Raw genomic sequence first — 26,045 nt, forward strand, 5'->3', positions numbered from 1 at the left:
TGCGTGTAGCGTAGGATAATGGACAAATAGAGATTCCGATAACATATCCTCGGAGCATCATTATCGCCAATTGTCACGCGGAAGGCTGGAAATCGTACCATCGGCCGTGGAATACGAGCGAGGTGGGAATTTTCTCGGGGACGGACGGGGAGAGGGGTGGTCAATAGCAATTTTCTGCCGGCGATTGTCTAATCTATCGAAAACAACACGCGAGGAGAATGTTTCTGTTTCTCATTAGCGACTCCATTAGCGGAATGCTCGTGCACGATATTAGGACGCAATGTAAATTGGTAGGATTAAATGCATCGGACGATTGCATCAATCTCATTAAGCGACGCGCATAATGTTTGGCAAGAGAGATAGACTGATAGAGGCGGAGAGAGACAGAGAGAAAGAGCGAGAGAGATAGGAGGAAAAGAGGAAGTGAGAGAGGGTGGAAGAGCAGCAGGCGCGAGCGGAGGCGGTTGGTTGGTAACGATGTTTGGGGATGCTCCGATAATTATCGAATCCCTCGACGTTGTTTGCGCCGGGCAAATCGAAAATAATAGAATATTCGAGCGTTCGCCCGTACAGGTTGCGATTTCGCGTCTTCCGTTCTTGGAATGCTTCACGCGATCGCCCGTATCGTTGGAAACTCGATTCGTCGTTGCGCGATACATGAAATATTCGTAAGAATTATTTCCTGCTATTTCTATCTTTCATTTCTCCAAGAAGGACAGATCGTTCTGAAATGTTTCACGGTTTCGCGGTATCACACGAAGGGGTATTTTCTTCCTCGGAAAGATGATGCGTCGAGTTAAAACCGTGAAATCGTCGGTCCCTTAAAAATAATAAAATGCAGCTCGCGTACGAGTCTAAAACGATACTCAATTTCGAATGTAAACAATGAGAATCGAGAAGAAACGAAGCGAAACGCGCAAATACGCGCGGCAGCGTTCGAATGACCAGTTTCGTTCTTTAATATCGCGAATCCCTCTCCTGCTTTTCTGTTTGCGTCGGCGCCGGTTAATCTGATTATTGCGTGCATTCCACAGCCTTTGCGTAACGGAAGTCACGGAAAGCAAACAGAAATGCATGGAGAGAAAATCTACAGGGTGTTTCGTAACATGCGGGCATAATTTCAGAAATTAATTCACGACACAAGAACAACATGAAAAGAACTTGCGGGCTTTTTTGCGTTACTTTTGTGGCCTGAATTTATTTCTTGAAATTATGCCCACATGTTACGAAACCTGCCTGCGCATGCGATCGAGATGTGTCTCTGCTATATCCGCGTCTCTCTTCTTTTCTCCGTCGCAACGTAGGTGGGATGATTAAAGACACCTGTGTGTCGCAACGCCACGGAACACGAGTGATTTCTGGTCGTCGCGGGTGTTCGCGTTCTGACAACGCTCTCTGAAGCGAAATAAACGTTTATTCTTCAGTCGAGCACGACATGCCGTCGGCAACGAAGCAATCGAAATGCATTCTGCACCCGATTGACTACGCAGTCGCGGACATCACGCTCGGTGCATAAATCTAATTCAACGCACTCCGTCCGCGCACAACAATTCCATTAGATTCTAAACTTTTCAATTAGTACGCCTCGCTCGTTTGTCACTTTGAACGATGCTCGGAGCACGCCGCGATTTTTCGCACGCGATTTCCCGCCGCGCCACAAATCGTGCGACCCGACGGGGTGCGACAGTCCGCGGCTCGCCCCTCCCGCCGAGCGCTCGCGAGTGAATTGGTGGGACATTAAATCTCGCCTGATTCCCGTCAAATTCCCGGAAGAGCGAGGTGAACCGCCGTTGCGCCGTTGGATCCACAGAAAATTCGCTCCCGTTTCCCCGACGGTCGCACGCTCCGTCGCTCCGCCGAGATCTCGGCAGTTATCGTGGGACGCGTCGCCGGACGCGAGATTGAACGACCGCCGGGGCGATTCGTGCCGTATGTCGTGTGATTCGACCGCGGGGCACCGTCGTCTGATTGCTGTCACAATGAGCTTATTATCCCTAAGAAGCTAGAGAAGTCTTAACGACTAGACTCGATCTTATCTACTTCATCGGTAATACGCTAATATACGCTGCGCTGCGTAGGTACAGTATAGCTTCCTAAGTATGCTAACCGCTAAGTGTCCTAAGTAGCCTAAGTAGTCCTACCTGTCTCGTGGTGAAAAAATTAGTACGCGCCCACTAATCGCGGCGCGCGCTAATCACGGTTGCTGTGCGTTACTGACGGGGGCCGATGCCTTCCGCGGTACCACGGGCGTGCACACCCGTTACAAAGGAGGACAACGGAAAGTCGATCGATCCTTCTCTTCTGAGAACCCTGAAAACGGAGACGTTGTTTTGCCCGACGAGCCCGACGAGCCATCCGAGTGAGATCCTTGAGCGAGCGCCAAAGCGTGCAAACGGATAATGCGCGACGGATAACGGTCCTGAAAATTGACGATCGGTCGGAGGGGAGGTGATAGCGCGCGAATAACGCGTTGAGGTCCGACGAGGTTCCTGGAAGAATATCATTGTATTACAATCGAGGTGGAAACAATTAAGCGTTGAACACGAATGACGAACTACTCGGCCGGTGAAACTTCCTCCTCGCGTCCGTCGAGCTTCGCTTCTTCCTCAAGGATCGATCTCGGTGCCGATGTCGTTGGCTGATCAAATGAAATCCGACGGAAATCGTAATGGCGTAGAAACTACGTACAACGCGATTGAAAAAGTGCTAAAATAGCGATTGGCTCTTCTATGGTTCGCTCTTTCTCTTGCCCCCTCTCTTTTTCTCTTCCCTCCTCTCTCTCTCTCTCTCTCTCACACGCTCGCTCGCTCTATCATTCTCGCAGTTCTCTTCAGTTTTCGTACTACATGCACACGCATCCTCTCACACACACTTACTCTCCTTCCTCTCTCACTGTCATCTCTAACTTTTTTCTTTGGTTTGTCTCCCTCCCCCCCCCCTTCTCCCTCTACACTTCTCTCGTCACTCGATTACGGCTTAATTATTACAAAGATGGTTGTACAATAATATAATATATAGACTCTGTATTAGTTACAATAATATCATAGCGTCTCCTATACGTCGCGTTCGGCCTTCCTCTTCGTCACTAATCGCGAGAATCGGAACTGATTAATGGAGTTCCTTCGGATTAACGTTTCCACGCTCGATACCTCCGTATAAGCGCAACATCCTCCTTCTCGTTATCACCGTTCTCTCGAGCGTGCCACTGCCGCGTACACGTGTGTGTATATATGTGTGTGTGTGTGTGTGTGTGTACAGTGTCGTGTCATCTTTATTGCTTATTGCTTACGTTAACGTTCGCGCCGAAGAGGGTCGCCGGAGAAACGTCGTCCGTGCACATCCCCGTCGCGATTCAACCGACCGGTCGCTCTTGCGAAACGAAGACCCCGCGCATTTCGCCGATTTTCCCGTCACGGTGACGTTGCACTCGCGATCCTTCGAGACTTGCGTCTTGAACAATTGGAACTTAGAACCCGGCTGGCCACGTTCGGAAAGAGGCGAAAATCTGACACATCGAGACGATCGCTCGTCTCCGTCTTCCGCGCGCGGAGGGACGCGGCGTGCGATTTCTCAGCGGACTCTTGACGCATGAATAAAGAAAAACGCGGTGAGCCGTGAGTCCCGAGGAGGCGGCACCGGTGACAGCCGGAGAACTGGAGCCAGGTGTGAGCCAGGCGAAAATCTCCGCGAGAGATCGGGGCAGGAAAAGAAGAGTCGTTTGCGGCACCTCGAAGTAACTCTCACTGGGATGACCCTACGAACTCGCTCCTGTGGCCACGGTGATAATAACGATCGAAATGATTTTACTGCTGTCCGGCGCGTAGACACGCTTCTCTCGCTTTCGGTGCGTTCGGTTACTATTATTCCTCCTGCGTGCTCCTCGCCGCATCTAACGAGATCCCTCGATCTTCCCTCGATCCTCGGCTAGCCCAAAAGGAAAGTAAAACAACGTATTTATCCTATTATATTATATACCGCCTAAGACCTCATCTCGGCTCAATTAGTTTCACTTGTGCGCGATACATCGCTCGGCCGCCTGCTCCTGCGAGCGGCTCACCGGCGATCACACTTCCCTTTATCGGCGTCGCTTCGTCAGGACGAGACGAGGAGAGACGCCTCTCGCTCGATCCGTCGAAGAACGGGCGCGGCGCTCGCGCCGCGCGTAATTACATGTAATTATCGATATAATTATTACGTGTCGTCGATTACTCGGTATTTATTGAGAGGGTACGTGCCCGAGAATGAGCAAAGAAATGAGCGTTCGCCCGGCGATGAAAATATTTACCGAGCGAATGCTCCCGCTTTTTTGCACTTATCGAGGGGATATAGTCTCTTCGAATAGTATTTCTCTCTTTCCTCTTCCTTCCTTTCTTCTCCCACCTTCCTTCGTCCGTCTTAAAAAGTAACGATCGCGCTTCCTACTGGCTAGAACGAGAGAGGACTCCGACGGACGAGATCCTACGGCGAATCGCGTCCTCCGTCCTTGATCGAGAGGCTCGCGTCGATCGTCGCGATACCGATTATCGTGATATGGTCTAACCCATAAAAATCGCTTAATAACTCATCGTTAGTCTCGCGCCGACTTCAATTAGCTAGTGCCTAACGCGCCTACGTCCGGTAAAAAAAGCTACCGGCCGGGGAAAACTCACGCTCGGTATTCTCTCATCGCGTCGGCTCGCGCACACTGCCGTCGCCGATCGTCCGTTCGCAACCGTCCCGATTCGCCTCTTCGAGATCGAAGAAGCCGTCGATCTCGAGAATTCAACGATCACTGATTTCCGTTGTTCCTCTTCACATTCTTCTCCGTCCGATTCTCCGCGGCGACGACGACGGGATAGCTGGCTTGGTGGTTGCCTCCTCGCTCGCTCACGAAACCGACGATCGTACGAACGCGAGTTTCTCCCGACAGCTCGGAGAAACTAACAGAAGCCACGATCACGAGTGCATCCGAACCCGTCGACGGCTTCTCCTCTCTTCCCCTACATCTCATCCTCATTCGCGGCCGAAAATCACACTCTCTTCACCCTCTTCAGCTACCCCCGTTAAGCCCGGGCGCACCGGTCGACCGGTCGGTCGATCGCTCGCGTCGCGCCACGGCTAAACTCCCCATCACCAGTATCTCCCGGTCACGACCACTGAGTGTCCGACACCGCTATTGAGTCACATCCTTAGCTGATTTTGAGTAGGTCGCGCTTTCGATTAGAATCACCTGAATATCGCGGCGACCGCCGTCAGCAGGACGATCGTCAGGTACGTCGGTCGGCCGATCCGCCCACTGTTCGCTTCCATGCATTGACCTGGAACAAGACAAGAGTGACGAATTCTTAATACCTCGCGGAAACGAGGAATAGATTCGCGTCTGTATAGAACATTTCTTGGAATCTAATTGGGATCCGGTCTGATTTCCCGAAATAATTATCGATTACAGCTGGGGAATCTACGCAGGTCTTACACGTGTAATGTTTCAAACGTACACAGTACAAATTTGGTGTTAAATTTGACACATTTTACATGTCCCGCGTAAATTTGTGTGTTAACATAACACACAAGGTAAATATATTGAATAGTAACGCAAATATTGTGTCAAAAATTAACACAAAATTAATATCCATAATATGTTAATCGACTGAAATAAAAAATGTGTTATTTTAACTCACATGTGTTGAACAACGACTCAACACAAATATATATATTGAGATAGCATAAACAATATGTTAAATTATCCAGTTACATTACAAATCTAACGCACAAATTTTAATAAGAATCGATTTTAACACAAGCATAAGATATTTTTAACTGTGTACGATTCTGAGTAGGAAATATGAACCTATTTCGTAAACCCAATGTTTTTCTTTGTGCGGCCAAATGGCTGCGACATCGTTTTCAAAGCCTAAAAACGTCGTTCCAATTTTGCTGCTACAACTTTGGACTAAAACGTCACGATGACGTTGTGGCAATAACTGTGCCAGACGAAAATTCTGCGATTTAAGCTGCGATAACGTTATCGCAGCCGTTTTACAGCTTCGTGCGCTACTCGGCTCGGCTTTGGCGATGAAAATCGCACGCCGCAGTTAATCAGCAGAAAAGAAGCTTCGTCCCATTTTTTAGACAGACGGAAGAAACAGAATGAAAGAAGTAGATGCCCCCAATTGACATCGTAATGATATAACCTATTTTGCTACAACTTTAAGCGTTCTAATCAGAATTTATGCTGTATCCGGGAGAATCCGGGAAAATTCCCATGCGGTCGGTGTTATCTTGGCGGTGCTTGAAGCGACGATAACTCACCGTTATTATACATATTATACACACGTCCGAGCAAAATCAAGACCGCCGGACGTAAAACGGATGATACATAATACATAACATAATTAATGCGAGGATAATATATCCTCCATATTTAACGGTTACTTCGCGCCTACGAGATAGCCTTAGGTCTAGCGACGCATAATTCAGCGTTTATCAACGCGCTGTCGCAGTCTATTTGTCACGGAGTGCCGGCGCGAGTGTCGCGCCAGATTATGCGTGGCTGTCACGCACTCCCTGCGACGAGATTTCAAGCGACGCGCAATGGATGACAATCGCTGACTCTGCGATTTCGATTGGATGGCGCGGCCTGATGTCAGCCCGGGGAAGTTATTGGAGTATGCTGAACCGTTATGCCGCGGAACGGGGGGAATTTCGTTCGTCGCTTCTTCCCGGTTTTCGGACACGGCCGCTCGTGAATGCCTCGCAACATTTCAACCCTCGTCGCTTTTCCTTTGATCAAGTGGAATACGCCGGGACATTGTTCGCGCGCGAGAGAGGAACGATCTCGGAAATTAACCAAGTAAACAAACGCTAAACGTTTCGCCGGAACACGTCCGGGTGAGATTATCGAATTATCGGCGACGCCCTTTTCAGCGCGTTTTGTACATCGCGCTCTCTTACGTTCTTAGTGCTCTCGGTTTATTAGCATAGTCGGGATAAAATGGACGCGACTACGGGCCAGGAAGGGTTAATGAAGGTTGCCACTTACCGGTGCTGGTAGCGTTGAAGGCCAACAGCGGCGGGGGCGGCGGGATGCCCCTCTGACAAGCCACGGGGCTGGCAGTCAAACTGACAACTCCGCCGCTCTCTTTGTACATGAAGCACAGTCTACGGCTGTTCCTGTAGGGTTGCGGCCTGTTGTTCTCGCTCGACCAGGCCGTTCTGCGCGCCAACGGGGTGGCGATCACGAACTGCGTGCCCTCGGCGTCGAACCATCTACCGTGGCAGGAGTAGGCTGGAAAGCAGAGAGAAAACACGAGGCTGCCAAAGGTCTTCGCGAAACGCGACGTTGGGGCTCGGAGAAAGTTTCAGGATAATAATGGGGGGAAGGAGGGGGGGCGCCGACCGGGCGGATCTCGAGGCCGTTACCCTTCGAGTGCCATTATTCGGCGAAATAAACTTCGACGGTGTCGAGGGTCGAGAATATCTACGCAGACGAGAAGAGAGAGAGAGAGAGAAAGAAAGAGAGGGGGAGAAAGTGAGAGAGAGAGAGAGAGAGAGGCCGCGTTTCTTCCATCGTGGGGGCGGACGTGCCTCGCGGTTCTTTCAGACATTCAGGCATCTCGATCTTAATGCGGAATTGCAAGCGAGGGGCGGAAGGGTCGAGTATCACTTCGACTTTCGTAATGAAGTTACGACATTACCGGGATTGATAAACGGGCGCAGACACGGGCGAGTTCGGGCGCGATAAGGCGCGCGCGCGCTAATATAGTCGCATTAACGTTGAAAGACTCGAATTCGTCATACTGTCTCCGGCTGATATTTCCACGAGCGCGATAAATGTCGTGTCTTCGGTGGACTTTCGACTAACGTTGACTCGATTAATATTAGCTACGCAAATCTCGCGAGAGAGAGAGAGAGAGAGACTCTTTCATTGAGTTTTTCATCGTTTCTTATCTCTTTTCGTAGAGGCGGGACGAAAGTTCCTCGGGTCGAGAAAAAAATGTTGAACTGCTTATACATGTGTATCTTTTTGAGCGGTCATCAATTATGTTTCCTGTGAGCGTCTAATCGATATTAGAGGGGAAAACTACGAGAGAAAGGCAGTTTCGTAACATTTCATGTAAAAGACGGTTCTTACTTTTTTTGTACTGATGCGTCCTGAATTTATCATCTGTTGTTGTTTATGCATCCTTCAAAATGTTCATCTCCTCAATCAATTCAGATTTCATCTTTTTAACGGTAACAATAAGATACCAATCTAACATTAACGAATTTCGAGAAATTAAATATGGTAAACGGTATTTTAGAAGCTGAACTTTAAGATAGTTGATCTGTGAACAATACTATTAAAAGCGAAATGGTAAATGCGAAACGAAGAAGCTCAACAAATCTAAAGGTTTATAAATATGATTTGCTTTACAGCTTTGTCATTAGAAAATATTTTAACATAAAATAATATTAATCCAACTTACATAATGTTTAAAACTCATGAAGAAATAATCGATTTTCGCGCTTTGACGTATAACACTTTTTGCTGCTTGTACTAACTATTACTCCAATTATCTCAGCTTCGATCTAGTTAATCTATTTCTAATCTAACATAAATAAACTTTACGCCTGTGTAAGTCGTGTCTCGAATACGCTGCTTCGAAATAATTTCTAATAAAGAAAAAGAAAAAATTTACGGACCAGTTACCATAAAGGTGCGGGCGTGCGCGCGAACAGTAAAGTTCCACTCTTCTCTCACAGATTAATCTCAATATAAATCATCCATCAAACTATCCGCCTATGTATTTATCCACCTATCCATCTATCTAATCCCAACGGCGAGCCCTTCCGTTAAGAAAGACACCCCTCGCTCGGATTCTCCGCTCGAGATGCCTTGAAAAAATAATTCTCCCTCGTCACACGGTATGGCGCTCGTGCGTTCAACGGGCCGGGCCCTCGTTGCGATCGCAGCGAAGAGGAAGAAAAGGCAGATAATTACCGGTGATAGCCGCGTCGTCGTCGACGCAGTCACTTTGAAACTCCATCCTGTCTGCCGTGGAGCAGCCCACGGTTAAGGTCGTCACCTCGGAGCTGCACCTCGAGTCATCTTCGTCCCTCTTCTCCCGCCTTTCCATGGTGTCGTCGTCCTTTTCATGCTCCTCGAGCTCCCTCTTCATCCTCACGAGATCCTTATAGGTCATACCTTTGTCGGCCGGACTCTCCGGCGATCTCTTGCGCGGCAGGCTTTCTCCCGGCTGCAGATAATCCCCGAAATAATCGTCCTGCACCTGCAGCGTGCTGCTGGTCCACGAGTCGTCCAGATCGACCGTGCCGACGTCGTCCGGTTGAAAGTCCTCGACTTTCGGATATCTCCTCGATCTGTTCTCTCTGTAATCCACCTCGGCGTCTTTCGGCGTCGACGTTCCTCGCCGCGCCGCCTCCTCCTCCTCCGACGCTCTCGTCCTCTCCTTACTCGCCGACACGTCCCCTTTGATCTCCCCGGCTTCGCCGAGACCCTTCGCGTACCTCGTGTCGCGTTTCTCGAGGCGTCCGACGTCGCGACGCAACCTCCTCGCCTTGGCCCGCGAGCTCTCCGCGCGTTGCTCCAGCTCGCTGCCAGACCTCCTGACCTTCAGGCGTAAAATCCGCTCTCTCAGCAGGTCCTCCAGCTCCGAGGACCGCCACGACGACGCCTCCTCCGTCGGTGGAACGTTGTAGTCCTTGCGGCCGTGGTTACCGCCGTGATTCGAGCGCGCTCGCCGACCCATTCTCTCGTGGACCAGGTACTCGTTGTTGGCCCGTCGTTTCTCCACCTCGTAGTCGAGCTTCCGAGCCCGCCGGTCCTCGTTCCGCTCCTGAGCGTGACGCACCTTCTCGCCGTCCCGGCGCGCCGCCAGCGACTCTTGGTGGCCCCTGCGGCTCTCGCGCGTGTTCCGTTGATTCCGATTCACCTCCGTCACCGTGAATTTGCCGAGATACGGGCAGTTACGTGGCTCCGGGGAACTCGCTGCGACAGAGAAGCAAGCGAACGCGAAACGTTACACGAGATATATCCATGGCACCGTATCTCCCTTTAAAAAGTGACGCAAGTCGGCGCGTGTAAAATTTCAGGAAGCGAATTACTAAGAGACGCGGGACGTTATCGATACTCCCCGAGACGTACCCCCACGAGGGTAGTTACGCGTCTCGCGAGCATCTATGTCTTTCTTCTCCTTCAGTCAAGTTACGTATCGATCCGCGGATATCTTTATTTATCGCGGAAGCGAAATCGCGCTTTTCGGCTTGCGTCGCTTTTTAATCGGGACTGCGGCATTTGCGAGGTCATCTGCAGCCGACGTAATTGGAAGCGACGGGATATTCACGTCGCGTGAATGGGGAGATAAATAAGATCGAAAACAATTTACAGCGGGAGAGGTTAATTTTATAATGTGACAAGAATAAATTTGCAGTATCATTAATGACGCGACAGTATCGCGTTTCACTCGAAACATTAATACAACACTTTTGTGTAATTTGCGATTTACGATTATATTTTATATTTATGATAAAAAGCAGGCCTGATTTATGATGCGTGGCACACGGTGCACGGGATGAAAAATGACGACGCGATAAATATTTATCGTTATAAAATAACAAACGCGCACGGTGCGCGCGACGTTATTATTACTGTTATTATTAACGTCCGGCGCATAAATACTAATCAACACAGATGGAATCGCGGATAAAAAGAGTCGGTCTAAATTAATGATACTATCTGCGAAAGTAAAGCACCGATATGCTCGTAATTTCTACGGCCTAAGAAGAAACTTTCAAGTTAAGTCTTAAACGGAATTTTAAATGCCGTAACTTTAGAAGTTGGGACAAGAAGCTCGACGAAGGTTATCGATCCCTGCTAATGATACTTTCTTGTTAGTGAGAAAGTACGGTATATTTTAACCCGGGAAAAGGAAAGTTTCATAAAAAAAAAAAAAAGAAACCCCACCAATGTGCGAGAGTCTATTCACCGGGCTCACGCATAAAATCATATTATATTTCATTATATTTTGTAATACCCCTGAAAATATTTCTATACATTTCTAAATTGGCGGAGGACCTGCACGCCTCGATCGTCGTTTTTTTTGCAAATCGGAACAAGAGAATTTTGGGCCGAATTTTTGAAACGCGTTGAATCTTGCTGTCACAAATCTCATTTGCTCGTATCGTTATTCCGATATTTTTGCAAGCTCGCACGTATTTACCGATAGCGCGCTTCGTTCCATCGCGCTCTTCCTCTCTTTCCATTTTTTTTCTCTTCCCGCATATATATAATGCAAGGTACGGTAAATACTGCCAATCACGTGCAAACAAGGGAAACGCATTGTGGTCTTAATGGAAGCTCGTTAGAAGATCGCAGGAAAGGAAAAAAAGGCCGGCTAGAAGCCTCAGGAAGGCCCAAGGAAGCAACGGAAGACGGCGAACGGCTATAACGAGAGAGCGTAAATCGACCGTAGGCAGGCACAATGCGAACTCTAACGAGACAAATCTGACGACGCACCCTCGAGCCAAGAGTGCTACCCTCTCCTCGCCCAGCGAATTGCATTATCGTTTTATCTCGATACTACGGTTTCGAAACCCGTAGGCTAACGACCAACTTTTGTCCGCTGTCTCGTACGTTTCGTTGCGAGAGAACGCGCTTCCGATTAATCGAAGAGAACGCCGCGCGACCCTCGCGCGAGAGTAAAATGAAAAAGGAACAAGGAAAATACACGGGTATACCCCGATTACCCCGTAGGGACAATACGGCGAAAGGTTTAATCGCGATTTAACGTCGAAAGGGTTGAAAAAGTTCGGGACGAGAAGGGAGCCGGAAAAATTTGCATTTACTTACTCTTAATTAGAAAGTAAGATTCCGTTGCAAAAGTAACGGGGATCTCACTTTCTAATTAAGTCCCCCCCGTGAGACCCGCTTTTTAGCAACAATGCTACTTCATTTCGTTTGCTCGAAACTTCATTATGAAAACACTTGGAAACTATAAGAAGGTGACACGTAAACCGGGAGAAGTCGGATTAATTATTTTCTGCGCGGTGCGTTTAATTACTGTGACATTTATACTGCAAGAAAGATCCACGGTAATGAAATCCTAATAGAAGCAAGGCATCAAAATTGACATAGGCACGGTAAACCGACATACCAATTTCTCGATTGTAAAGTACTGAACTCTGCCGGACAAAACATGAATTTCGTCTACCGTGTAGTTGGAGCTGAAGTGGCAGTTTCTTTTTGCAAGCGCGCTCGATTGTGTTAGCGTTGTTTGATTTTTCGTTCTGCTGCAGTTTCGTTGAACTTTCTTCTTGTGAGAATTAAAGCAACAAATCAACGGCAAGTAATTTGACAATGATTATTTAACAATGCTATTTTATAATGTGAATTTTAAACTTTTTAAATCACTTTGGATCTTGTGCCAATCTCTGTATTCTATCACCGGCCAGAAAAGTTAGGTTTAGGATGTTTTGTAAACATACCTGTGTTTACTGGTATTTTAACCGACATACCTGAACTTTGTTGTGAAATGTTATTTTACAGAATATAGTTGAAGCTATCAGTGACGGATTTTTTTCCTGTTTCTCTTGTTTATTTGTTTAAGGTAATTGGAAAAAAGAAGTCAGGGATTCCTTCCACATAAAGTAAAAATAAAAGAGCAATATATTTCGATTAAAATTTTTACATTTTTCAAAAATACATGAGATTAAAGATAATATGTGGACAGAAGAAATCCTAGATTTAGGTAAATATATAATTACTCCAATACTCTTTAGTAAAGTCTTATTTGATCCAAGTAAAAATTTGCTAAGAAGTATTGGGGTAATAATTTACTTCAATCCAGCCTTTTTTTCTGTGTAAGGACATATAATATATATTAATAATAAATATAATAATAAATATACAGAAAAATATAATTTCAGTGTTTTTATTTTATTTTTTTACAATTTCTTATAGATATTATGGGTATGTCGGTTTTGGGGCCTGATTCCTAAAAGCAATTCTCAAACATCTTAAAAAATAGTTATTTATTAGGAAATATATAATCGTTTTCATAAGATTACCATATATTTTAGTAGAGAAGCGTTACTGGTTTGCATTCATGCATATAATATTTAATTTTATACCTTCAACAGACCTTTAGAGCGCAAAAACAAAATGATTTTTCGGTTTTCGTGTTTTTTCCTCGACATTAAAAATTCTCCAGACCACAATGACGAACTTTTCGATCTCGACGACAACGTCGTGTAGCACGGCGCTGCGTTATTTTTTATGGGTAATTACACGCGATTTTACGGCGATGTGGTAGCGAGGAGACCCGATGACGCAGGAGACTTGATTTTTCCGATTCGTTAGGCGATCGTCGGCGCGAAGGACCTGCCCGAAAGGGACGGTACGTTAAGAGCGAGTTCACGGGGTCGCCGGGAGTCAGAATCCCTTTGGTCCACCTCGACTCCTTTGTGCTCGATCGGAAGGGCGAGTCACGGACTATGCTGATCGTTATTGTATCGCTGCGAAGCGAAACTTTAGCCCGTCAGAACACCGTGAACTTCTGGACAATAAAGCACGCTTCTTAGCTACACCCTGCGGGGTTACCTCGATCGTGCGAGCTTAATTCCGACAGATTTTCCAGGTGGATTTTCCAGAGTTTTGTCGCGTCGTCGTCATCGTCGTCTTTCTCCCCGTGAAATGTCATGAAATGTCGTACCAGATCGCTCCGCTTAAACGTTACGGTATGTTATCGGAGTAGTATACCGTACATCGCAAATTAGGGTTGCATAGGGGAGGAAGATATCATCCCTTATCTCGATTCGCTAGTCTATCAGGCAACGATGAAGTTTCGTGGGGTCCGGATGTCCCGAAGGACATAGCTGTATACGGATTGTCAAACGTCGCACGCGTGCCTGTCTCGGAAATAGCCCCCGAAAATAGATTCCGTTTCTACAGTCTTATATATTTTAATGCTCTACTAAAATATCGTACGATACTTTTGGACATCCTGTATGTAGGATATCATACACGCGTCGATACACAACGGCCGTCCGACTTTGAGCGCGCCGCGTACCTGCCGTCTGGAGTCATAACAATACTCGACACGCTCGAGCGAAGACGTACGACGACGTCGCTCGTTATTTTCACTTTTATTAAGTCAATCATGTTATCGTGACGGGCATTCCCGATATTCGCGTCACGATAGACGGGATCGTCGTGTGATAACTTGGTGTTGTAATGTAGTTCGTAAAGTGAATGACTATTATATGTGACTTTCGGCAAATTTTCGCGAGAAATACTCGGAAGTCGGAAGGCGCCTATTGTTCATTCGTCTAAATTGAATAACCCACTCGACTGCTGTAGCTAATCAAATGAACCGTTTCTTGTTTCAGGTGCAAGCTAGCGGAGCTTGCGGCCACACGCAACCGCGGTGTTCCAGCGGATGTTTTCCAGTTCCGGCCGAGGCCGTACCGGAGGATCCGGTTCGAGCCGAGCAGAGTCAGCTTGAAAGTAAGCTCCGCAAACTCGCTACGCTTTTCTATTCTAAACCGTTTAGATGGTAAACCGAGGCATATCAGAGTTAGAATGATTTGGATTGCGAGCGCAGAAAGTGACACCATTATCTTTACGCTTGCTTTACGCGAACACTTGTTGTTCGAACCGAGTTATTGAAATTCCTGCATAGAAGTCGATTCGAAATGGGAAACAGAAACAGATTCTATTTTGTCAACCAACGTTTCCCCGAAGATCTTTTCTGCTTTCTGCATATTTTACACCGCGATTGAACAGCCCGCGTGGAAAACACGATCTTTCGGTGAATTAAGCGATTAATCGCACGTACACACGCGCTCACTTTTTGTTCCCGAAATCTAGGACGATATCATTGACCGACTTTGGTCTCTTTCGCAAGTAGAAAACTATCGCAATTTTCGACTCGAGATTTTCCCGCCGGGATTTTTGACCGCGATTGAATTAGAAAATACGGTGACCGAGTATCACGCCATAGTTTCAGGACATCCTGTACTTATATATCCCACCGGTACAAATACTTACCAGTAACGAATCGCTCCCAATAATCGATAACAACCGCACAAGCACTAAATTACCCGGTAGCGCAGCTTTCCAACTTCCGCTAACTTGGAGTGAACTAGCTATCCGATCCGCTTTGGGAATGAAGAAAATCACGGAATTAACCGCGACAATTACCAGTACTGTCCCGAGATAGCGGGGATCGGGTTCACGACCTCGCGTTGTTCCTTAATAAGCATTCTGCTAAATTTACGCGATATCACCGGTAAGACGGCGGAATTGAAATCGGGGCGGATTCGTGTGCCGCGCATTATTTCTGCCCGACGCACACATACACACAATCCCCGATCCATCATCGCATTAATTCGTGCTGCTACGCAAGAATATTAAACACATGCACAGGATGATCTTTATTTATAAGAAGTATTCATGAAGTGTGTTGAACAAAAAAAGCCTTTCGAATTGCTTACATTTGGGTAATGAAGCGAGTTTTACCCTCTCCCTTTTCCTCGTTCGCCATTTGACGAGAACGCGACGCCGTGTGGAGGGTTAATCGCGTGCCCATCGTGACATCAGCCTCCCCCTATTACCTCCCCGCCCGTCTTATTAGGGCGCCACTTTTGACCCAAAAGCCCCGTAGGCAAATCGGTACCGGGGAGTCACCGCGACATTATCCCGTCACATCGAGCGGGTCCGCGTCGTTTCCTGACCGAGCGTGCTTCTTGACACGGCAGTTCCAAGTTTTTAATTAATCGGTCGAGTGCTGCCTCCCTCAATTTTGCTCCCTGCCTTTCTGCCCACCCCCTCCTGCTCTTTCCTTTTCACTGCGTAGACCCTTTTCAGGAAACGAAACGGCCCCCTCCCCTAACGATCGATCTCGAGGACGAGGGGAACAGATCGGAAATTTCGCCCCCGTTATCGCGTGCCTAGTCTCCCTCGTCGTCCCTTCGCGAGAGAATGCCGTTCGTTTTGAATTATCATGCGGCAATGATAACGACGTATTCGGGGTGCTCCGCGATCACTAGTCGCAGTCGTCTTTAATCCAAGCCGAGAAATGGGGTCCTACATTAATTCTATACATTTCGGCGAACTTGAAAGAGCAATGGGAAAAAAATCTCGAAATAAAACATTATACAGGTTATTCTCGCACGTATCTCGTTATAAATGACGCTGCGGTTTTCTCCATGCTGAAGCTTAAAAAAGAACTTGTCTTAGAATGATTTAATCCTTCGCAATAATAGCGCCCCTCTCGGCACAAGGCAACGGCCGGGAATAGCTCATACTATAACAACAAAGCGTTAATGTTAGCTTAGATTCAATTATCTCGACATCCTATCTGTTAATAGTTAATTTCTATTTAATTTCAATTCTAAAGTATTTTATTGTAATTATGCAATTCACTGTATTACAAATAATTTATGATAAGCAAATTTCAAATAATTAATATGGATAAACAGTAGGATTAGTGATGAATAAAACAATAAATTTTCTTCTCTCAAAATCTATTTCTTTTTTTTGTTGACGTTGGAAATTTCGATAGAATTTGGAGATTCAGAGGGAGTGGAAAAGAGCAGTTATATGCTCGATAGTGCCATGCATCGATTAAATTGAATTTTTGGTATAGTATAGTCAGTGTTATATAGATTCTGTACCATTTCCTAAATCGAAAATTACACGATTTTCAGTCACACACATGTACATACAGAGAAAAATTTCTTTGGATTTCATCATTTCCTCCAAATTATAGTTTTTCCATCAAACAACGTAGTTTACTTTAGTGAGACAACAATATTTTCCTTCAAACAAAATAATATTTGATATTAAACTGTTGTTTATATTAGAAAAAGAACCCAAGTCAAACAAACAAGTATACTAAATCCAAAGAAACCTTTTTCTCGGTGTATAATGTCAAAATCGCATAATTAGAGTCATTATAAATCTATGGCGTTATAACTAGAGTTATTTATGTGATTTTCAATTTTATACGTTATATATAAGGTTGAAAATTGTATAATTTTCCGTCTAAGGAGGATACAGCATACGCGGCGCCGACTGTGCAAAAACAATGACAAACAGAAGTGAAAAGAATACCAGATTCAGGGCAAGACTTGCGGAATTGTCGGGGGTGATGGTTGTAATCTTTCGACCGCCGAGCGGGCGCCGACACACTTGTCTGTTGACGGGAGATGACGCGGGCCTTTTTTGCCCCTTGTTTAGCAACTTGCGTAGTTTTCCGTAACCATTGCGTTTCGAACCGACGAGCGAGGCACACACACTTCGACGCGCAGTATATGTAAATGTACGTTAATTATAATCCCCGTCGATCCTTCGAATCGATAAATTTGATCGAGCTTTCATCGGCATCGGGTTTATTAACACACGTTTCTCCGATCGAGTCATATTTACGCGAATGTCAGTGTCAGTGTCATGAGGGAGTATCCGGAGTATCACGACGGAATTGTCGGAACGTTGGATCAGGAAGGGTGGAGGACGCGGGACGTCAGAACGCGGGCAGCGATACATCATATTTATTTCCAGGTGTACTAAATTATTTATTATACGAGGTGTTTCGATCTTAATGGATGTATGGCGAAATTATTGAAAATACAGAGATACCTGAGTCGAAATTTAGGTCGGCATTTATAGTTTGTCATCGTTTAATAAATAATCATAGCTTCATAAATCTGCGTTTATTCATGATTCTGTATTTATTTCATACAAGAAATATTGATATAGAAATATCGATTCAAACATATAAATAACTTATAAATCTGTTATTAATCGTGCTCTCTATCAAAGATGATAAATTGTTAATAATTATAAATGCCGACCTCTTAGAATGTAAATTCCGTAAGTACTGATTTTTACGTTTAATAATGTTCTTCTTCGGGTCGCGACTTCGATCTGGTTTACATCTGACGTCTTATTTTCATGTCCGCCTTTAGCCTTGTTATTGTACGGAATCCAAATTGACAACCAGCACAATTGTTATCTTTATCTTTACGGCATCTTAATCGGCTTTTTTAAAAGATTCGAGTCCCATCGGGACTTTCGACGTTAAAGGGAGAAAGGGGAATGGAGGACGAGAAAGAAAATGTGTTTGTTTTAAATTCAAACATAAAACGTCCAAAATTAATACAAAATTAATATCCATAATATGTTAATCGACACTGAAGTAGAAAATATGCTGTTCTAACACTTACAAGTGCTACTTTAACACGTGAGTATCGACTCAAGGCAAAGAAATTGAGATAACCTAAACAATGTGTTAAATTAACACGGGTATGTTAAAATTTTAATACAAACGTTTTAACAAGAACCGATTTCAACACAAGTACAAAATGTTTTTCATTGTGTAAAAGCAGAATATCGATTCGAGAATTTATTAATTCGTAATTTGATTAATATCGTATCTTTCCATTGATTGTCTCACTCTTTGTATGGAGAATGCGTACAAGTATATTCGTGATATGATCAATCTAAAGGCGTACCCATCTTAAAATTGAATTTTCCGAGCTAAGTAAGTATTGACGATTGAGTTGGTAATATAAATATGATAAAAACAAGAATATGAGCAGTTTCGCAGATTGGATCGCGGCGCGAGGGGATTTGCCTTTTGTTCTCCATCCAAATATCGAACAGCCCTATAAGTATTGGAGCTTGTGAAAAAAGTCGAAGAGCTTAAAAAGCTTTAGAGAACGCTTAAACCGGCGGAAAATGATTTTCGCGTCGGTTTGGCTTCTACAGAATGTTTCTTTTTTTCTCCCTCGAACTGCCACCGTACTTTTCCTCCGTATTGCGCCTGAGGATTCGTTTCTTATCGCGGAACAGATAACTGTTAGGGACAAACAAAGTGCTACATCTTGTTATAGGCGCATACTTCGGAAGTAGAAGTCGCGCGTGCTTCGCTTATCGTCGTCGAAAGTTAAATCGGATGTATCGGCTGCGCGGAAGTTTGTAAATAAGAGAACGACCGCGCTTGTCCTCCCGTTAGCTCTCGCGGGCTCTCCTCGGATCAAGACAGATAAACCGATACGTCACGCGCACTTCCACCTGACGATTTACATTCGCGCGAGTTTCGTGATACTTTCATCCGGGCGGTGAGTTAAAAAAAAAAAGGGCAGGCGATAAAACGCGGGTGGAGAGGCGCCGTCAATTATTCTTCGAACGAGCGAGATCGGCACAACGGCGCACTCTTTGTTTCGCTCGCCCGGAAATGACGCCTCGATTCTCGCCAAAGCGATAAATTTCCAGCGGAAATAACTTTTGGCAGGGTAGATGGCGGTGAGGGAGGCTATACGGTGAAGGAGGAGAGAGGGCGGAAGGGCAAGCGACTTTCCTCCCCGAAACAACCGCGCGAGCGCGTTCGTCTTCGTTTGGAAAAAGGAGAGGGGAAAAACTGGATCGGAAGATTCGGGGGATCCGTTCGTGTCATTCGATAAATTACGGCTGTATTTGTAAAATAAATCTTCCGGTCGCCGTCGGGGGGAGGGGGGATTTCTTGCGCGCGACGAGCTACCGAAGTGTACGTTAAACGAATTATTTTGCATTTCGCGCCGAAATAATAACAGCTGATACATCGGTTATTCACGCTCGAGGCCAAAGTATTTCGGGATAACGGCGCGAAGTTAACTTCCGCGGGTAATTTTAACCGTTCTTTTGCGGAAACGTACGAAATTTCACCAATTATTGACCGTTAAGTTGAAGCGAGATTGAGAGTTGCGTACGGGTTAATTTTACGGCAGAATGAAAGAAATCAGGACCGTTTTATGTCCGTGAAAGAGTCGATGAGATTTAATCTCGATGTTTCGGATATCTCGGAGTATTGCTTCCTCATTTATTATTTCAGCCGCCACGTTAATTATAGAACTTCATTTCGCTACGGTTACATCTGCGTCTAATTAAACCGTTAAACCGCTGAATGAAGTAACTGTTATTCACGCGTCGGGTTGATTCAATTAATTAGTAAATCATTCACAAATATATCCTTAATTCGTGTATCTATACATTATCGTAGACTCGGCTGCCCGCGGTTGCCTATATTATTTTAAGCAGCATATAACCGTGAAACTTCAACACGGTGGGTAAATTTAACTCGGCTGGCGTCAAGATTAAACGCGTTGAGCCATGAGAGTCGCCGATGGACCAGTTCGGTGATATTGATCTAACGAGTCAGTCATTCATTCACATGTATGTAACTTTCGTTTATACGCTGAAAAGAAGACCGGGGATATTTACTAAATACCTTTGGTCGGAGATTTCGGCGGAACATTTGGCAATTGTTACGAAACGCGATATTAATTGCTAAGCATTTAATTAGCTTGCAGTGCGAACGACTTTTATTCATTTATTTCCGATTTTACTAATTTTTCTCCAAAGTTCACTAGTTAATAACCTAAATATATAGTTCAAGCAAATCTTGGGATTTGCTTGCGACTACATATTTACTTCTCGCTACATATTTACTAATCAAATTTTACTTCACCGTCGGACGTTTAGCCCGCACTATTTATCCGAATTACTTGTCTCAAATTGCGTTACTTGTTAGCAAATACTTCTTTTAGCGCACGGCTAATTACCGTATGCCGTTACGCTTGCTCGCTGCTTCGCGCGGAGATCAACGGGCTTGAATTTCGCTGTTCGTAGAATTCGTATCGGATCGTCTCGTACGTTTCGTAAGATCGCAGAACTGCACCAAACTGATTCTCTTCCATCAAGTAGGATGGACAGTTAACACGAAAATCGGAAACGCAACCAGTCGTTGCCCTTTCCCCCCTCCCCGCGCTGCTCTGCCAGCCTCGATCTAATTAATTAATCAATCATCCGTAGAGATATACACTCTCGATTTAGCCGGTGCGCTTAAACGAGCATTTAAACCGAACAATCGTTGGCACGTTCATTATCGCCCGCACTTCCGGCCCACGTAACGCCGATCCGGCCGAGGCTCTCGAAACACGGCGAGAGAATCTCCTCGCGCGGCTATGAAAAACGGTTCATCAATTCCGTACTAGGGTGCGCGCGCCATCGTTCGCTCGCGCGCCTTCTCCAAATTAACGTCGAGCAGCGCGGAAATATTCGCCGGCATCGCCGTCAACGCGGCGTTTTATCGAGGCGGAACGCTCGCGTATTCTCCGCGAGTAAACACGGATGACAACCGGTGTAATTAAAGCTGAGTGCACAGCGATCGTTACCGGCTTGATTATTATTGGCCGGGCAACATTTCGACCTGATTCCGTACGAGTGTGATACCGCCGACATAATTTTACATCGGGAATATTAAACCGTTAGATATAACCGTGGCCGGCTCGTCCTCGTGGAAACATTGCAAAATTCATCGGACTAATCGAGATACACCCATGGGCGCGCGTACAGCTCGTTAGGAATGCGAAATAAACGGGAAAGGGCGATGAGAGGGGCGGTGTGTCGTCCGAATTTGAGCGTCGTCGAAGACGTCGATTGTTCGGCTGGCGAAGAAGATCCAGAAATATATCGATTGAGGGTGAGAGCGAATCGAGAGTAAACGTAAGCGCGCGGACGCGAGAAATGTTCCGAGAGCGAGGATATCGCGCGCGAAATGATTCCGAAGCGCCTTCAGCGTTTCAACGTAATATTAGCCGCGAGATTTTAAAACCCGTCGGCCCGTGACAATATTGTTAAATAGATAATGATTAATAGTTAACACAACACGAAGAAAATCGACAAATCTGTGTTAAATGTTTGTCAATATAATTGATGATATATAGCTTTGACACTATACACAGTAAACAATTTTGTGTTAAATTCTACAAGGTTATCTGTCATATATTTCAACCGTTATCAGAAATTGTGTACTATCAATTTCTGGAAAACTAGGTGGCCAGTGATCTTGCAATTTTTTATGATATTTTTACAAGAGTCCCTTTTATCGTCCTCTCGTTTTTCATTAAAAACATAAGAGTAGTTTAGTTGCTAGAATTAGAAACATGATATCAGAAGTTTTCGTACATGATACGTGTAAGAAGTGCTAACTGTTTAATTATGTCAGTTTCAATATGGTCAAACTTTTTCTAATTTCACATGTATGTAGATCGCGTTTCGTTTAATATACCGGTTATAATTTGAACAAAATTTCTGAGAGGATAAATTTACGGATTAGCTATCTGAACGGGCCGTCGCACGCGCGCCGACGTGCTATCCGGCGCGTTTACCGTTCGATCTCGGCAATTTCGCGACCGAATTAGGCACTAAGTCGCACTCAAGAAAGCCGATATTATACGAAGGCGAGCTTGAACGTACGAGTTGTTACAAGAGCGCATGCCGTTTTTCATTAATCCCGCTTTTATTAAATTTTCCCGGGTGCGCGTTCTCTTTCATTGAACGTGCCGGAGAGCGCGCGCGTTCGGCGGTGTGCCGGGTTTCGCAAGATAAAATTATTTCCATAATGCGATGCATATTTCGAACGCGATGCAATAATAAGCCGACTTGGCCGATTCATGTGTTTTTCATAATGTGCTTTTATTAATTGCGGCGAGCGGAGTGTCCTTTCATTAATTAATACGATCCGATGCAATATTATGATTTAATTCCCTTTAGCCGGATTCCGCCATACGGTTCCGCCGCAACAGTTGCCGATTCCTCATTTATTATTCCAATTGCAGCATGTATATATGTACACATACACACATATACACATAAATAAATAAATAAATAAATAAATATATACACACACACACACACACACACACATGTGTGTGTACACATAACTTAATTAATTCGCGGTGATATAACCACTCGTAGCATGTAGCACAAAGTAGACATCAATTAGTAGACAGGCATAGCGCAATCGGCGGGATACTCGACGAAATCGATTCTTCCCTTTTGTTACGTCACACGGCACGTTACGCTCAGTTGTTCTTTCCTGTGTCCCTCCGCTTTTTTGTCATCCCTTTTCCTCCTCTCTCTCTCTCTCTCTCTCTCTCTCTTTCTCTTTCCCTCCCTCCCTCTCCCTCTCACATTCTTCTCTTTTTCCGTAGGAGGATAAACTCGCGCGCGGCTTCCTTCGTTTAATCTGGCGCACTTGTACTACAATTTAAAATGATCAAAGTACCGCTGTAAGAAACAACGTTGCCTCGTAATAAAAGTTTCATGAAGCCGAACGAGCCGGGGAAAATCTGAAGTGCCGGCGAGGAAAAACAAGCGAGCGGGGAAAACAGAACAGACATAATAGAGAAATAAAGAGGACCCCGTCCAGTGTGGATCGGTGCTGTATTATAAAACACCGGGGATGGCGTATAACGGCGATACGCGAGCGCGCGGAATTACGAACAGCCGCGGAGAGAGAATCGCGAATCGGGACGGAAGTGGGGGAGGAGGGGGGAAAGACGAAGAGACACGGAGCGTCTCCGTTTCGAGAGGCCTCGCGAACGAAGACACGCGGCAGATTTATCACCTGAGGTAGCCCCGGTATCACCGATCCCGCCGTCGTCGTTTCTTTTTTCCGTTTCGCCCTCCCAGTTAATTATCGCCACCCCTCTGTGGCAGTTTCTGAATTAGCTTCCGATTATTCCGGCTGCTCCTTGCTAATTGTGAGCGCAACTCCGCCAGCGAACCGAGGAAGAATCGTTCTCGAGCGGAACAGTCGCGCTAGATCATGAACTTACTGAAACTTTCGGCGAAGAGAGAGAGAGAGAGAGAGAGAGAGAGAGAGAGAGACAGAAGGGGGGAGGGTGTATCGAAGGAGAATTCGGAGGGAGCGGCAAGTTGTGGTTATAGTTTCGAGCGGAACGGGCTTCATTAAAAGTGGACGAAAGAAGGGAGGGGGGAGGAGAAGAAAATAAACACGTGGGATCTGCGCAATCCATTAATCTGTGACAGATCCACGAGTCGGGAGTGTTCCACGCGTGCTCTTAATGTGGAATAATCGAACCGGCAGAAGTTTCCGCACAGAAATGTCTCACGGTTTTCTTATAGATATAGCATGGATTCCGGTTGGAGTATCCAAAGTTGTTATAAAATAAGTTATTGCGCTATTATGTCATTGGAGAATCCCATTCTCACCCCAACCATGGGACGAAGACTCTTTTGTGCGACGTTGATTGGCCTGCGGCTTGCCGTCGCGCGACCCGTCATCGCGAGAACGTCAAATCAGGAATTTAATAAACGGGGGTTATATTTTTCATTCTAACCGGCCACATCTGTTCTCGAATCTTTACTTCGCCATCAGGTGTTAACGTATTGTTGCAACTCGGAGTAACTTACTTGCTCATTCGCGCTAATAAGTGTAAATAATGAGAATATCGTTTAAAAAAAACTAGGGACATTTTAATAAGAGAACAAGAGCGATAACTGAGAATGTACAACGAAATTGGCTCGTTTATTGCAAAGACAGCGCGTTCCGCCATGCACGAAAGCTCCCGAGTCTTTCTCTGTCAGCTGTTGTTACTAGCGTTATCCCATTTAGTTCAGTCGTAGCGTAAAATGGAAAGAAGAAAAATATCTTTAGCAGAACGCTGGGGATGACAAAATAGGATCTGTTTTATGTTTCCCACTTATAATCGTATGTTTGAAGCATCATATTTCTAACTAGAACCAACGTGGATTTCTCGATTATTTTGTAATTTTGGAATCCATAATTATTTTGGGCAATCGGGCCGAATCCCAATTAGACTCCAACAATTTTCCGTGCGGCTTATACGCGCCACGCAATGTGTCGTAATGCGTTTGACACCGAGCGAGCCGCCTTCCGTATAAACTTGTTGATCGATCGTGTTCGATTCCTCCCGAATTTCGAGGGGGATCATCGCACTGTGTGTATGTCCGCGACTTCTGAATCACACGCGAATTTCAGGAAATTTTCTCAAGTCATTTCTCGTAAGAATCCTCGGAATATGTGAGCTCGTTTCGTCATTCAATCTTCGGTTACCACTATCCTTTTTCGAACGATGGGACATCCTGTCTACGTTAAAACTATCAATGAACACGCGGTGCAACGATGATACGCCGAAAAAGGGATCTCGCACAGAGGGGAGATTCCACGACTCGCACCGTTAGCTCGGAACCGAGTAAAGTTCACCAAGGAGCGGCGGCTCAGGGGGTCGTGGAGGGAGCGGGGGAAGGACGTTGGCGAGGGGGTCGCAACGGAGTCAGGTGACCCGTGTCAAGTTCAAAGACGCGAGTCCCAACCTCACCGGCGTTTATTCCGCGTTCGTGAAAGGCCGCCGCTCTCGCAGAGGCATCGAGATCCCCCTGATCGAACCACCGTGAAAACGCCGGGCTCCTTCGACGCAGAAATTATTTCTTCGCGACTTTAATCCCGGTTTCCGGCTGTTAAGCGCGACGACCTTGCGCGCCCTTACGCTCCTAGTCGCGAAAGTCTCGACGGGGATGAGCGAGGAAAATTTTCACGGTCCGTTCTACGACCGGTCCTTTCCTTTTCCTCGGTGCTTTTCAACCCGTCGTCGACGTCCTTGGATATCGTGCTTCTCGACCCGACGACGACGACGACGAGGGCCACCACGAGGACGAGGAGTCGAAGCGTTTTCCGCACGTTCGTACCGACTTTGACGGCCGTCGATATCGGCGCGCTTTTCCATAATCGCGTTTCCCATTACCCGCTTCGTGCCAGATACCTTTTTATAGCCTGACGCCTCCGAACCACACGCGCGAAATACACCGACTTCTGCATTAACGAGTGCATTAAGGATTATCGGCACGACACAATAATCGCGTTAGTCCGCGTCCGTATTTATACAGCGGGCGGCGTGGCTCGTTCGTTCGCCACCTCCGCGCGCGTGCGTATATTTTCGCAGATTTGATTTTCTACTTCTATAACGGGGAATACCCCGGGGGCAACGGCGAAGCCCGGGTGGACTTTAATGAGATTAAGCGTGAAAAACGAGCGTCCATTGTATAATGCATATCGCGGCGGCGGTATTCGCCGGCGCGCGCTCGCGCGGTCTTCGTTCCCTCAATTCGCAATTTAATATCTCACGAAAGTGAGAGACGACCGTCACCCTTCGCTTCGCCCTCTTCCTGCCATCCCCTCCCTCTCCGCCCCCCCCCCCCC

At 46.1% G+C, this 26,045-nt stretch overlaps 1 protein-coding gene across 1 annotated transcript in view; it reads right to left on the reverse strand.

The window, feature by feature from the left end:
- Positions 1–1,396: 1,396 nt before the first annotated feature.
- LOC106746953 overlaps positions 1,397–26,045 on the reverse strand; it is a 180,425-nt gene continuing 155,776 nt past the window's right edge. Inside the window, exons 9-11 of the mRNA XM_014624137.1 lie at positions 8,960–9,967; positions 7,019–7,264; positions 1,397–5,297 (exon numbers count right to left, since the gene is read on the reverse strand). Coding sequence (XP_014479623.1) covers positions 5,206–5,297; positions 7,019–7,264; positions 8,960–9,967 — 1,346 coding nt within the window. The 3' untranslated portion in view covers positions 1,397–5,205. The remainder of the gene's footprint in view (positions 5,298–7,018; positions 7,265–8,959; positions 9,968–26,045) is intronic.

Source organism: Dinoponera quadriceps, unplaced genomic scaffold (assembly GCF_001313825.1).
Source record: "Dinoponera quadriceps isolate SergipeBrazil2010 unplaced genomic scaffold, ASM131382v1 scaffold1846, whole genome shotgun sequence".
NCBI classification, from domain to species: Eukaryota; Metazoa; Arthropoda; class Insecta; order Hymenoptera; family Formicidae; genus Dinoponera; species Dinoponera quadriceps.